Raw genomic sequence first — 14,369 nt, forward strand, 5'->3', positions numbered from 1 at the left:
AGGCTGTAATGGGTCTTAATGGGATGGAGAGATGGTTTTATAGAGAATCTTCCCTTTTCCATTCAAATCCATGTTCACTCAGCATCAATCAAAAATGTCAGACAGAAAGGGACCTGGGGGTACTAATTGACAGGAAGCTCAACATGAGCCATCAGTGTGCCCAGGTGGCCAAGAAGGCCAACGGTATCCTGTCCTGTATCAAAAATAACGTGGTCAGCAGGACAAGGGAAGTGACCCTTCCCCTGTACTCTGCATTGGTGAGGCCACACCTGGAGTATTGTGTTCAGTTCTGGGCCCCTCAGTTCAGGAAAGACATTGAAGTGCTGGAGCGGGTCCAGAGAAGAGCAACACAACTGGTGAAGGGACTTGAACATAAGACCTATGGGGAGAGGCTGAGGGACCTGGGGTTGTTTAGTCTAGAGAAGAGGCTTAGAGGTGACCTCATCACTCTCTATAACTACCTGAAGGGAAGTTATAGCCAGGTGGGGATGGGTCTCTTCTCCCAGGCAGTTAGCAATAGGACAAGGGGGCATGGGCTTAAACTCTGCCAGGGGAAATTTAGGCTGGATATTAGAAAGAAATTCTTTACAGAGAGAGTGATCAGGCATTGGAATGGCCTGCCCAGGGAGGTGGTGGACTCGCCGTCCCTGGAGGTTTTTAAACTGAGATTGGACATGGCACTTAGTGCCATGATCTAGTAAACGGACTAGAGTTGGACCAAGGGTTGGACTCGATGATCTCTGAGGTCTTTTCCAACCCAGTCGATTCTGTGATTCTGTCTGTTGGTTGTTCATATTCCCCCTGTGCAGGCATAGAATTCCTCTTCTTACTATCTTGAGCATAAAACTCACCAGCTGCTGCCATAAGGAAGTAGCACAAGAAGAAAATAGAGTAGAAAATAATTATTTTGATTTAGAAAATGTAACTCATATCAGGACTATGGGGACTGTGAAAGCTTCGCGCTCATTTTCCATCAGCAGATGAAGAACACCCATCTCCAGAATTGTTGCTGTGGCACATTTCACTCTCAATCAGTTCATTATTTAGCAGGAACGTAATATTACAGTTATGCTAATTTTTTCGCAGGGAGAAGGATCGCTGGGTTACTGTAGTAAAGCTCTCTATGAATGTGGTACTGTTTTGTTAATGCAACATTGAATGTCAGTGTTGTATCAATGTAGTATATGTACCATAAATGAGGGAGTTCTCTCCCCTTTGAAATTATCGATTTTTCACTCAACTGCTAAACATACCGGCGGAGCGTTCATTGACTGCCTCTCTCTTTTGTGTGGAAGAAACCTTGGCAGTGGGCTGGTGCCTTCTGCAGAGTAAATGGTAGGGTGCACCTTGCCCTAAATTGTGTCTAATGAAAAAGGCAAACATTGGCAATTGTCATGACACATGCATGGGACTGAGTCACTGCAGGAATTGATGCCGTGCTTGCCACGCAAGAATGGCCTTGATGAGTCTGGAAAGGAGGGAGGAAGCAGTGGCAGGGAAAAGAAGCAGCAGTGTCCTTGTTCTGTCAGGGCGGGAAGGTGAGAGGCAGAGGGCTCAAGTGACCCACCAAGGTCAAGCCAGAAGTTGTTGGAAGAGCTGAGGACAGAACAGGAGCTGCTTCACCTCGCCATGACACTGTCATACTAGACCATTTACTTGCTGATTTGGGAAGCTTTTATCAGTTTTCTTTGGAAAATGAGATTTATTTTTGTCTATCTGGTGAGGGAAGGGCACTGAATAACTGCTTTGTAGTGTAGTCACAGACCCACCCTGTGTGATACTGGCGAAGGAAAGTGATGAGAGCAGTGCAGGGCTCTTATGACAGTGGCCTGATAGACAGCCGGGGGGCTGTTTCCCTGTGCCAGTGTTTCTAAATCCCAAAGCCCTTACTGCACTGACAACGGTCCTAAAGCATTGTGCATCCCTGTGTGCACTGGTGTAGACGTCCTTAGGACTTTGGCCATCAGTAAGCCAGGTCCTGTGACACACTGGTTTTTCTTTGGTCAGTTAATCAGCTAACAACCCAACCGGAAACCTATTTCCCAATAATATTAGAGTCTCTGAATTTCTACTTGATGCAAAGCAGTAGTGAAATAAGGAACTTTGCCACTAATAGTTTAGGGATTGAATTGTTTGCCAGTGAGAACAAGGGATAAATAACCTGTTGCTAATGCTGTTGCCACCCTTCTGACGTTGTTCCTTAATCCTTTTGACGCACCGGGAAAAGGGGAGACTTACAAGAATTGCAAGATGATCGTGGAGATGATGAGAGGGCTATGCCATTGGGAAGGCTGGGTTTGAGTAAATATTATTCCCATGGTATTGGTGAGGCATCACAACATGAAGGGATTTGTTACTGGCAATACCAGGATTAGAAATTAGAGCTTTTTTTCTGGCATTGAATCTTGTGTTCATTACCACTACTCAGGCACTTGAAAGCTACTTTAAAGTGACACTGTGAACAGTATTTTCTTCAGTCCAAGATCAGCTATTCATGCCAGGAAATTATTGGCCCTTTTAATAATAAGAAGAAAAGTGGGCTTAACTGGGCCGGTGGGTGCCCCAGTGAGTGACCCCAGTGGCTGGGCTTTGGCTCTGACCCCGCTCCGTTCTCTTACCATCATCATCCTCCCCGTGCTTGGAACAGTGTCTGACTTATCACTGCTTCCTCAAGTGAAGACAATCCAAAAAATGAGTTGGTGCCAAAGATTTCTCATACTTGTGAGAGCAGCCTGTGTTATTTTTCTTTGTCATGCCCTGCTCCTTTCCAGCATAATACGCTGTTGTAGAACTGGGGTTTGCTCCCTTTTACGTAGCCATCAGTGCTCTGTTCTTCCTCTGTTCTAGCCTCAGCCACACTCAGGTGCGGGCTCACAGTAACTCCTGGCTTTGTTTTATGCAAAATTTAATGAGTAAATGCTTTGTCACAGTCCTGTGAAAAATAGTCTTTGCTGGCATAGATCATACCCAGGTGCCAACTGATGGGGTGAGCAACAGTTCAAGTTCAATGTTTGATGCTGAAAGTATGTAATTAGGATTCATCTCCTTTTGATTTGTATGAAAACAGCAGCTCATGTTCATAGGCGTGGATCTTTCCTAGTGCACAATTCATTTGTGAGGCAGATCGGTCCTGCCTGTGTTTTCAAGAGATAACAACTGCTGTCAGAAAGTGGTGCATTTGGGGCGCTTTTGGTGTGTGTATCCTGAAAAGCCATTTTCAGAACTTCAGCACAGTAAAAATGTATTTTTTCTTAACTTAAAACTATTAATCCTAAGTGTAAAACACAGATATATTTACCAAACAAACAAAACAAAAGCAAATAAAACCCAACCAACCAACCAACCAAAAAAACCAAAAGCACCTACTTTGGTTTGCATTTATGTGATTTCTGAGAACTTTAAAATTACGGGTTTTTTTCCAAGAGAAATCCTCTTATATTTTTCCGTTTGCATTTTTTTGGCAGTTGAATTTTTGCTGTTGTACATTTTCATGTGTCAATAATGTCAAGCATATCTGCAATATCATTTAGTTTTATCCGTTGCTTATATAACTCGCTGACCTTAAAACTTTGGCTAATCCCTTTCAGATCAAGGAATCTATTGTTGGTGAAATAAGACGAGAAATAGTAAGTGGATTGTTAGCAGCTGTATCACCCCAAAGCAGATCTGCAACTGCAAAACAAGATACACAGCCATGAAACGGGTACTGCAGGTAATCTTTGGCAAATGGCCACAACCAGGTTTTATTTTGTTTGTCACATGAAATATCATTGTTAACTTAAACCTTGCTTTGTTTGCATTTTCCCCTTGAAACATAAGTGATCAAAATAGAAGTTCATTAAATACAGAGGATACTGATAATCCTGGATAGCTTTGCAAGATCAATTGGTTTATAGTTTGGCTCATGCTATTGTCAGCTTTCTCGCAGTGGTGTTTGGTTTTGGTGTGCTCTGTGATGGCTTTGCATGTGAATATAGCATGTGAGAGGATTTCTGTAGTTTGCCTGCCTTAGCCATGAATATTATCAAAATACATACTTAAGCATAACAAGCAGACTTCCAAAAATCTAATTTAGATATTTGTCTTGGTTTTTGTTTTCTGTAAGGTTGGATGTAGTCCGAAACGCTATGGGATTCTGCTTTGAGCGGCGTACACTGGCAAAAGAGTCAAGTTATTTTTGCTTCAGGAGATGTTAAAGCTGCTGAGATAGGCTACTGCATTCAATGCTTGATTCTATGGTGTGTGCCTTTCCTTGAGTTCATTTATAAAGACTTAGACACTTTAACTAGTTCATTACTTTCCTTAAAGCATCAACAAAACTGTGGGTCTCTGAAAGGTTTTGTATTTATTTGTATGTCCCTGTTGTAAATTTTTGTGTAGCTAATTTCTTTCTTTAATGATGCATCATGAAACTTGAAGATTTCCAGACATAAGCAGTTTATAAATAACACACACGCATTCAGCCTAGCTTTTTTACAAAAATTTAAAAAAAAAAAAAAAGACAAAACCCCCCCAAAACACTGACCTCTATGAGGTATTTACTGTGCAATAACTGATTCACTTTAAGAGCTTGAAACAACCAGTAATGGTTTCCACTGCTGTTACTTAGTGCCACTTCAACAGAAGGAAACAATCCTGATGTAAAAATTGCTGTTAATTCTTGGGGCGGTTACTATTAGCAGAGTGGTAGAATGACATGAGGTTACTTAAACTACTTAAAGTTCTGACACTGAAAGCCTTATCTTTGTGTAGAAGACAACTTTTAATTATTTTTATTTGCTTCCTTACTGTTTGCCCATCCCTTTATAGTAAAGTGCCTTATTTTAAGCACTCTTTGTGTTGACTGCTTTCGGTCAAACCAAGAGAAGTTATTTTCTGCTTCCTATTAACCAAAATGCAATAAAAGTACTGATCTTCTGAAAGCAATTAGGATGTGCAACTTGGAATGGATGAACGACCTTGCTTGTATTATGGAGAAAATGGAAAAAATCTCTTTTCCTTCCCCATCCGTCACTGAGTGTATTTTCAGTTAGCCTGGTGAACACGTATTTGTTCCAGTGGAGCAAACTGGAAATCATTGGAGGTTTTATGTGGTCAAATAGACATGTAGTGGATATGTAATATCCCATTTTGCTGTGCTTGGAATCTCTTTATTCATTTGCCATTTCCATCTACTAAAACTCTTTACACTATGTCAAGGTCTTTAATCAAAAATTGTTTCAAATATAACAATGTTATATGGAAAAGTTTATAAGATTTTAAATTGTGTTAGGAAGACACACAAGGGCTGATTTCTTAAACAAAAGTGTATATTAAACCAATAAAATATTTATTTTGCCTATAATCTGTGTCTGTTTTTCATTGACCATGGTTTACTCTTAAGCAAAGTAAGTAATATAGGTTTGATCAAATAGTGCACAGAATGGAGAATAGCAGCAAAGCTCAGGACTTGAGTTTCCAAAAGCTTTCAGATGTTCAAGGGGTACTATATGCTTAGGAAATGTGAAATTTGAGAACAATGTTGGCACCTAAAACCAAACTCTAAGTTTTTTGCTTCTGTTGTGGTTCCAAGAATTTGGTTGGTCTTGACCTCTTCTCAGAGTTGATCCCTGTGAGTGGAGCCAGAGCTTTGTTGAAAACCTTATCCTACATGGTTAAAAGTTGAAATATGAGCTCCGACAGCACTTATGTGTGGCAATCCGTTCAAGGTGGTAAGCTGCAGTAGGTTTCTGCTTTCCTTTGGAGCTTGCGTGAGCAGGCAGTTCCATTCCAGAATGCCACTGGAGAGTGACCAGCCAGACCTGAGCGCCTGCAACCTTCCTTCGCAAATGTCCAAACCCAAAACCCACTCAAATAATTGCAGCAGCAGATGCTCCCCTTATACCCCAGCCAGATTAATTGACACACTTACCATTAATGTAGGTCCCATGCCTGTGTGCTACTTGAAGTGGCATTCCAAGAAAGGTGACAGCTGTGGCCGTGAGGGGGTGATGGAGAAAAGCAGCTCAGGAGCTGGCAGCCACTGCACAGCACCTGCCAGCAGCATTGTCCATGCAGCCTGGCTCCTTGCAGCTTGGAGGTAACGATCCAGTGTGCCTGGGGTGCTTTCTCAGCGACAGAGACTAATGTTTAGTATGTCCTGAGAAATGAAAAACAGTGTGAATTTTTCATTCAGCTGATGGGAGGCAGATTTGTGAAGTTCTTGGCGTAATTTAAAATAAAGGCATTTCAAGACGACATTTCTAAAATCTCTACTGAAACTAATGAATATACAAGCACCTATTTTTCCATAATCCCGATAACAGATTTTTGCTATTCTTAAAGATAGTTCCAGCTAATATTTTCTGACTGACATTTATGTAGTTATAGGAATGTCTATAAACTCCTGTTAGAAAAAAAATATGTAGTGCACTGCTGTCATGTAAGTTAAGCTGTACTGGTATCAACCTCTATTGACATTTCTGCTTGTGCCTTAGGAACAGCCATCATTGTTATTGGACACATGCCTAACCTGGGTGCCTTGCCCTTTAGCAATGTCAATTCAGCTGTAATGATTTTCTGAGCATGGACAATTTTTCTTTTATTTAACAACTGAAACTGCTACTTTCCTTACAAATTAGTGTTGTCTTTTTTTTGCCAGCCTGAAATTTGATGTGAATTCTATGTAGATTGAAACAGCTTTATTGGTGGCTGATAAATAATGGTTTATCAAATTTGCTGTGAATAAAGCCAACAGTAATGCCAGAGATATTTTGGATGCTTTTCCACACTTCACTGTGATAGTGATCTTTGGGGCTGCCAGTTGGCTGCAGGAATATAAAGCCAAGGGCTGTATTTTGGAAACGCTAAGAGCTAGCTGTTCTCAGTGGGTGCAGGATGGCTACATCGCTGTTGGTAATAAAATTGACTTGTCTTCAGCCTGCTGCCTGTGGCACAGCTCAGAGCAGGCACAGGTTTGGGGCCTGGTACTTGGAGATTTTTTTTTGTATTATTATTATTTTTTTTAGGGTGAGTGAAAACATGTTTCTAGCCCCCATTGTTGCGGTGAAAAGCTACAAAAATGACCTATGCTGAAATGACGTGGGGACATCTCAGCGTTGGGCGGCTGGAGGCAATAGCTGGAAAGGTGGGAGCAGCCCCTGCTCTCCCTGCGTCAGCACTGCGATGTCTGGGAGGTGCTGCTGCTGCTCGCTGTGGGTGCGAGACCTGAAAAGGAAAGGACTGAGGATGACCATGGACCCAGCTATGTGGCTGGGGGTAAGTACGCAGGAGAAGAGGGTCCTGCTGCTGGTAGTTCTGCAATGCTGTTTGCAGAGAGGGCTCAGAGTGGCCCTGCTGAAAGAACTGATGGGCTCTTGAAGTTCTATGAGGCAGTTTTACTGAACACAGCCCTCACAGGAGGGAGGCTGCCCTGCATCTCCTTCTTTCTTTCAAACTGTGTGGTGTGCAAGCCCTCAGCAACTTGCTCTTGGAAGGCAAGTGATGCCCGAGAGGCTCCAAGCCATGCATTTCCTAGGGACCGATTTGCTCTGATTCCTGTCTCTTTTAAGGTGAGAATTTAAAGCCTTGCTGATGCAGTCCAACCACTGATGCTCACCAGTATCACTCTACTGAGTCTTGAGGGGCAGCGTTTGTCCTGCCTTTAGATTTTGTGTACTGCTGAGCAAATGGGTTACACCTGAAATATAGCATAGGTTAGACATTTTAATGCAGTTATACCAGAGATTAATCTGTTTTAATGAAATTTGCCACAGGAAGATACTGATTAGGGAGAGAGAAGAAGAGACAAATTTGGAAGCTGGAGTAATTCAAGCCATAACTAGCAGTGTAAAACAAATTGCCCCTAAACTGCTGGCAAATTTCTCTTTTGGAAGAGTTTCTTCGATAGGGAACAAACCCAAGACTCTGAAACTTGTTTGATGTTGTAAAATAGATGGTTTCAGTCCAATACACCACTTTCTTCTGAATTAACAGGATAATTTCAAAATAATACATTGTTTGATTTTCAGAAAAAACAAGAAACATTACCTTGGCATATGGCAAATCTACTTTGATATTTCACAAGTAATTTTTGGATCTGGTGCTAATCCTTCATATTCATACCATAGCATAAATATGCACAATAATGTTATGATAACAATTGTAACAATAAAAGATATTAAAAAAAAAAAAACAGAAACAATATTACTCAATAATTCTAAATAGCTTGCATATAATGCAATTTTGCATATATGCTTTCTGAGTGATGGTGAATATTATATGCAGAAATATATTTCTCTTTTTTTGACAGGGTAAAAGGGGAAAGGCTGGACAATGCTGAAGCAATTAAATGGTAGCAAGGAGAAGGCAGCACAATGAGAACCAGGAATTCCCTCAGTGAGTGAGGAGCTGTTCTGCTTATTGTGAAATCTTTGGTACAGATACCTGCTTTCACAGGTATCTCTAAGTTTGTGAGTACTTCGTATAATAATGTAGAGTTTCTCTTTATCTTCTGAAGTAATCTCGTTTTCCTTTGGTTGTATACTGCAAGTTATTAGGGAGTCTCAGAGTCAATTTATTAAGAAAACATCCACATAAATATTTCTGTTTAGTTTTCTGTGTTTGACTTCAGTTTTAGATTTTGGTTGAAAAGGATCATAAAGACATGGGACTTGATTTTGAAGGGCAGTGTCCTATACTTGATGTTAAATAATGTAAATTTTATATGTGTACTTAATAAATTAAATATCGTGGTGATTGGGGGTGCAGGAAAACTTACATCTAGGCTTATTTTTGCACTGGCATAAGTAATGAAAAGAAAAGCCTAGTAAAGAGATGATTGCTTATTCTTAAATATGAGGAGTGTAGTAGTGCAGGCTCATGAAACACTTGGAGTTTTGTTGCAGTCATTAACATGGGAACAGCCACAGCAGATGAAACCAAAGGTCCAGCCCCTTCGATATCTTCACCCCCTCAGCGGCCAACAGCAAATGATGCCCTTTGGAAGAGTGTTCCCTGGGGGAGTGTGGGGAGCATCTCTGCCATTCTCAGCAGGTGGTGGCTCTGGGATGTCCTGGCCAGTGGTGTTATCCCTGATGGATCTCTTTTCCATGAATGTATCTAGTTTTTAGCCTATGTTTGTATACTGAATTTTCCGACTCAGACTCCGAAACTCTAGCAGTTAATTTCTTGTCTGTCTTCTCCGTGCTCTATATTTTAATTTTTGTTTTTTCTTTTTTTTAAAAAATACAGTAGAAACTCAATTTTATATTTTAATTGTTTAATTCAATGGTATAGTCAGTCTATTTTTTCATTAAAGATTTATTATGTAAATAAGGTGATTTAATTTCATTCTAAAGTCTATGTAAACTGCCAACAGTAGTTCTGCTTATTGAAAGATATATTAGATTTACCCTGTTGTTGGTAAAGAAGCAAATTCTAGCATGACTGCTTGCTGAAATACCTCCCTAAAACCAGTACCAGAATTTTGGTTTCTGCACTATTGAACTGTAGTCCATATTATACATGAATCTTTTGACTGTCTGATCAGGTTACCTACCATTAATCCAGCTCATTTCCTGTGTTTTGGATATGTGTGCTCTATGGACAGTAGTGGATGGCACCTACCAGTAAATGTCTGTACATTCTCTGACAGTCTGGAGAGTTGTGAGTCCCAGAGAAAGACTTGAATAGATAGTATCAGTTCTTATGTCCTCAGATAAAGCTGACTTTAAACTGATCATGATTAAAATTATACCTCTAAGGAATGATGGCATAAATAGAAATAGCTGTATAGCTCTATTTTTAACTTATCTAGGCTTTGTGAATCCATGTATTTAGTTAGTACATAGTCATGGACAAGCCTGGTGTTCAATGAACGGGTACTGGTGATGGATGTTTGGGTTAGGCTGTTACTAGGCCAACAGCTTTTGCCAAATGTCCCACTGACTCTGTCGCTGCTCAGCAAGACTTTCTCTTCTTCTTCTTGACCTGCCTGCGGCAGCACTTACTGCTTATGAGGCGGATGTGATTTGCTTTACACCCTCCCACCCTTGCAGATTTTAAATTCTTCACATTTTCTGCATATAAATAGCAAACTGTGTTTCCAGCAGTTGAGTGGGAGCCACCCTGATTGCAACCCCTGGATTTCGCTATTTTGGAAGGAAATTTTCAGTGCCATTTTTAATAGAACTTTGTTTATTCTTGAAAGGTTTGCATGTCATTTTAGCACCTATGAGCAAAGCCTGGTGTAGAGCCCAGGAGAAAAACCTGTTCATGAACAGGTATGGTGTGCACAACAGTGCACACAGTTCAGTGTTCATGCACTCTGCCTCCCTTCTGGGGCTGCCCAGCAGTGACCTGAGGAGATGCTGGTGTGAGGAAAAGTCTCAGGAATGCATAGATTAACACATCTGTCCAAAGGTTCTGACATATCATTGGCTACAATGGGGATTAAAGTTATTCCATGTGCTAAGGGACATGGCATGGAATGACACTGCCAAGCAGAGTCTTTGCCTTGTGGATCAGAGAACTGTGAGTGAATGCTTCCCTGCATCTGCACAGGTGAAATTAGGAGCCAAAGCCTTAAGTGGGTGGCCTTCGCAAGCAGCTCCAGCTCTGTCTCCTCTCCTCAGCTGGCTGACGCTGCAGGAGTCCCTGACCACAGCAGAGAAGCCGAGGCAGATCACAACCACAGCAGAAACTGTGTAAGGAAAGCACAGGACAGAGACCCTTGAATTCTCTTCCCAGCAGCCTCTGTATTTGGCTAGGAAAAAAAAATATAAACCTACCCTAATGCAGCAAGAAAAATCTCTCAAGCAGGAACTGCGCTGTGAGTGTTCTGGTAGCTCGTCAATACAGTAGAATACATTAAAAGGCAGCACTTCATACCAGAACCTAGTGAATGACATAGGAAGGAATGATCTTAGATGGTTATTGTTATTTTTTCTTACATGATAGTTTTAGCTGAATCATGAAGGAATTTGAAACGTGGGGAGTGCACTAAAAACAGAAGATGAGCTAAAAGGATTTGGCAGTACTTAAATGCATTTCAGCTCTTTCCCAGACTATGATGCAGTCTATAGAAAATGCAAGCACACTTTGCCCGGAGACATCTAGTGCTGCAAATTAGGTGTAAGAGTGAGCTGATGTAGTAATCCTGAAATGCTATACCCTAGTGGTCTCTGAAATATGCCTCTTATACTATTTTAAAAATACTTGTATTGTTATAGTGCATGTGAAGATTGCTGGGCGCCAGCTGCAAATAGGCACAGGGAGGAGAGCTGCAGAAGCAAATATTTCCACATCACATGGCTGGTGGGCCTCATAGCAGCCCCATCAAGGATTTGTCCTTGTGTCTTGTCCTGTCTCTGTTGTCTGTCTCCCTTCTGAACCTGCCAAGAAGTGCTTTCATTGGTTTAATTCTTCAAAAGACTGTTGAACATTTTTCTCAGGTACCTTTTCTAGCAACATCTTTGAGACATGATTCCTTTAGACAGCATGTCCAGTGGTCTAGAGCTGAAACACAACACTGCAGTCCTTTGGACATTTAATATTTTAATATTTTTTCCACTGTCTGAATGTGTTTTTCAACTTTTATCATTAACATAAGAAATTTTGAGCCTTTATAGTGAGAGTTATACCTCCTGTAATACAGTAACATACGCTGTAATTGTAGCATAATTTAATACATGAAGTTTCGTAGGCAGCTGTAATAGATATTTTGTGGCAGTTTTTTCATAGAGAAATGCGGTATTTAAAATATACTATTTATTATTATATATAATAGCAAAGCAGCTGAGAAGCATTTTTCTCATGTTATCTGGGACTGCAAAACCAAAGATTATGTTAACTGTAAAAATTTATCAGAAAAGTCACAACTTCTGATCCCTGTGTGTGTCTTCCCCCCAGGTGTATTCCTGTGTAGATTCTCTATGTCTGAAGCTGTCATTGAAGTTAGTGGTGTATCTGTTCATGATAATTAGACTGTCCTGAAAATAACTCTCTAATAGTCCTTTGTGAAAGTGGCATGTGCCTCCGCTACTTTAGTGTCTTAGACTCTTAGTTGTACCAGCAGAACTGCTGCAATTGTGCTCTGGCTCAAATTGTCTGTAGATATCTACAGAGCAAATTATGGTTCTTCGTGCAGGAATAGTGAAGGCTTAAAAATTATCACATGAAACACTGATGTGTGATGTCCAGCCTCAGCTCTGAATTCAGCTGCTCGCTGTTTCCTTACTGTGGTCTGCCAGAGGCAGGCCCAGGTTATTACTCCTCTCCATGAATTTTATGTGTTTGCTCTTTGTTCTGGCTGGGTGTGTTTCCCTTCGCATGTTGAGAATGTTCACAGGCCCTCCAAAACCCTGACCAAAATGCAGGTAGCCTCATCGCAGGTAAAGCTGACTCTGACAGGCTAGGCCAGTCTGGGTTTTCCTGCTGTACCTCATTTTCTCTTTCTTCCCAATTGGCAGGTATATGTAACAAGAGATTGGCCCAATGCTTGTGGGCTCAAAGCTGAGCTTTCAGCACAACCCTTTGAGCTGGCTCTGGAGCATTTTCTGCCTGTGCCTGTGGATCCAGTTTTGGCCTCAAACACACCTTTGTCACACGAAGGAGCTCTGCTGGGCAGCCTGGCAGTGCTCAGGTGCTCTAAGCAAAGAAGGAGGTTACATCAGTGGTCGCTATGTACTGTTTCAGACAGTTCTTTTGAATTAAGGTGAAATGAAAAGTGATAATGAATTATATTCACCAAAGGCTACTATTGGTATGACTGACCAAATTATTTTCCTGATCTTGGAAGGAGGCACAGATTTTGTACCCCGAAGTAGGATTTGGCCATCTAAAAGTGAAGTAACTAGTCATTTTTATTTTTTCTAAGGTTAATGGAGAGAAAATGTCATCTCCAGTAAACACTGTATTCTGCTTAACTAGGGTAGACTGAAATGCCCTTTGATGTGTCTAGTATGAGGGATCCAGATAACTGGTTTAAATGTGGATGTTCTCAGTATCTGAAATCAAGTGAGGTGAAGCCCATCAGAAGCGATAACAGTCTGAATCTACAAACCCAGCCATAAGGTGCAAACCCACTTAGCACACCAGATACGCTTCATGAAAGTGTAGGCATCTGTGTGGCATCATCATCAAAACTCTTCCTGGAAGAGTTTTAGAAAAGGATTTGATAGAGCAATGGCAATTGTTTGATAGGTGAGAAGAGGAGAGCAGGTCTGGCACACTGTAACAGAGATGGAATTATTGCATCCACCCCTTCTGCTACCTCCGCCCTCAAAATCTGAAAACTTCCTGATTTGTGTTCATCAATAATTAAGAGCCCATCAGCAATACTCAGAGGGAGCTTGCATTGCACTTCTGAGCAGCCAGTTAGTAATATACAGTGGAGAGATCCTCTTTTTCAAATCCCAGGGCTCCAGGCCATGCAATGCTAGTATTGCATTTTCAATTAGCTTCTGAGTGAATGCTTGGCATATGTAGAAGTGAACTGGTACACAATTAGCTTATTGTTCCTTTCAGCTTTGTGCTGAGAGGATCTGAAGGACTGCAGAAAAGAGGGGAGAGGGGCAAAAAAAGAAAATAGCCAAGCCAGTGGGCATCTCCATGGATGTGGAATAAGGGAGTTGCTCGGCTCACGCAGATTCCCTTGCTAAGTCGGGAGTTGCAGCTGCTACTGGGAGCACTCAGCCTGGCTGCGGGGAGAGCACCCAGGAGAGGAGCAGATCGAGTCTCAAGCTCCAGGCTCTTCGCTCTGACTCACCTCAGCATCACGATGGAGCCCAACAGCCCTAAAAAAATACAGTTTGCTGTGCCACTGTTTCAGAGTCAAATAGATCCCGAGGCAGCTGAGCAGGTAAGGAAAACAAATTTTTCGCGTTTTGAGGGAATGGGGGGCAAGATGTAGGGTGAGAACAGTTAATACTTGAGGCCTAAATGCTTTTCTAACTTATATTAGTGTAACTATAGATTATATGCACTGAAGGTTATAACGATGTCTGGATACACCCAAAGAGGGAGGATGATGTGTCCTCTAGCCAGAGTAAGGCTTCTTTACCTTGGGTAGGTTTATTCGGTATGTATCTGTCATGACTTTTCTATAACTAGACTTGTACCCTAATACATACACTTCACATGAATACACTTTCTCAACAAATCAGCTGAACTATTTTATTTGTATATAAAGCAAAATATGAAGCTGATAATAGGTACCTAATGGAAACAGTGTGCAGAAGATAGCTTATTTGCCCATCATTTCAACATGAGAAAATATGAATTATGTTTTGTACAATAGTTATCCCTCCAGTTACCTGCTGTATTTCTCATTATTTTTATGTAGGTTTATGTCATTGTTACAGTACTTTACATGTCTGAAAAATATACAT

At 41.2% G+C, this 14,369-nt stretch overlaps 2 protein-coding genes across 10 annotated transcripts in view; both read left to right on the top strand.

The window, feature by feature from the left end:
* Positions 1–4,507, top strand: part of ITPRID2 (ITPR interacting domain containing 2) — a 57,968-nt gene extending 53,461 nt beyond the window's left edge. For all 8 annotated transcript variants that reach the window (XM_065068909.1, XM_065068902.1, XM_065068910.1 and 5 more), the window contains exons 18-19: positions 3,588–3,712; positions 4,106–4,507. In XM_065068909.1, coding sequence (XP_064924981.1) covers positions 3,588–3,698 — 111 coding nt within the window. In that variant the 3' untranslated portion in view covers positions 3,699–3,712; positions 4,106–4,507. The remainder of the gene's footprint in view (positions 1–3,587; positions 3,713–4,105) is intronic.
* Positions 4,508–4,758: 251 nt separating this feature from the next.
* PPP1R1C (protein phosphatase 1 regulatory inhibitor subunit 1C) overlaps positions 4,759–14,369 on the top strand; it is a 57,643-nt gene continuing 48,032 nt past the window's right edge. Inside the window, exon 1 of one of the 2 annotated variants that reach the window (XR_010473696.1) lies at positions 4,759–13,840. Coding sequence is in view for 1 of the 2 variants with exons in the window: in XM_065068919.1 (XP_064924991.1) it covers positions 13,595–13,840 (246 nt within the window). In the remaining variant the exon portion in view is untranslated. The remainder of the gene's footprint in view (positions 13,841–14,369) is intronic. The other variant, XM_065068919.1, reaches the window with a different exon arrangement.

This window comes from Columba livia, chromosome 7 (assembly GCF_036013475.1).
Source record: "Columba livia isolate bColLiv1 breed racing homer chromosome 7, bColLiv1.pat.W.v2, whole genome shotgun sequence".
In the NCBI taxonomy this organism is placed as follows: Eukaryota; Metazoa; Chordata; class Aves; order Columbiformes; family Columbidae; genus Columba; species Columba livia.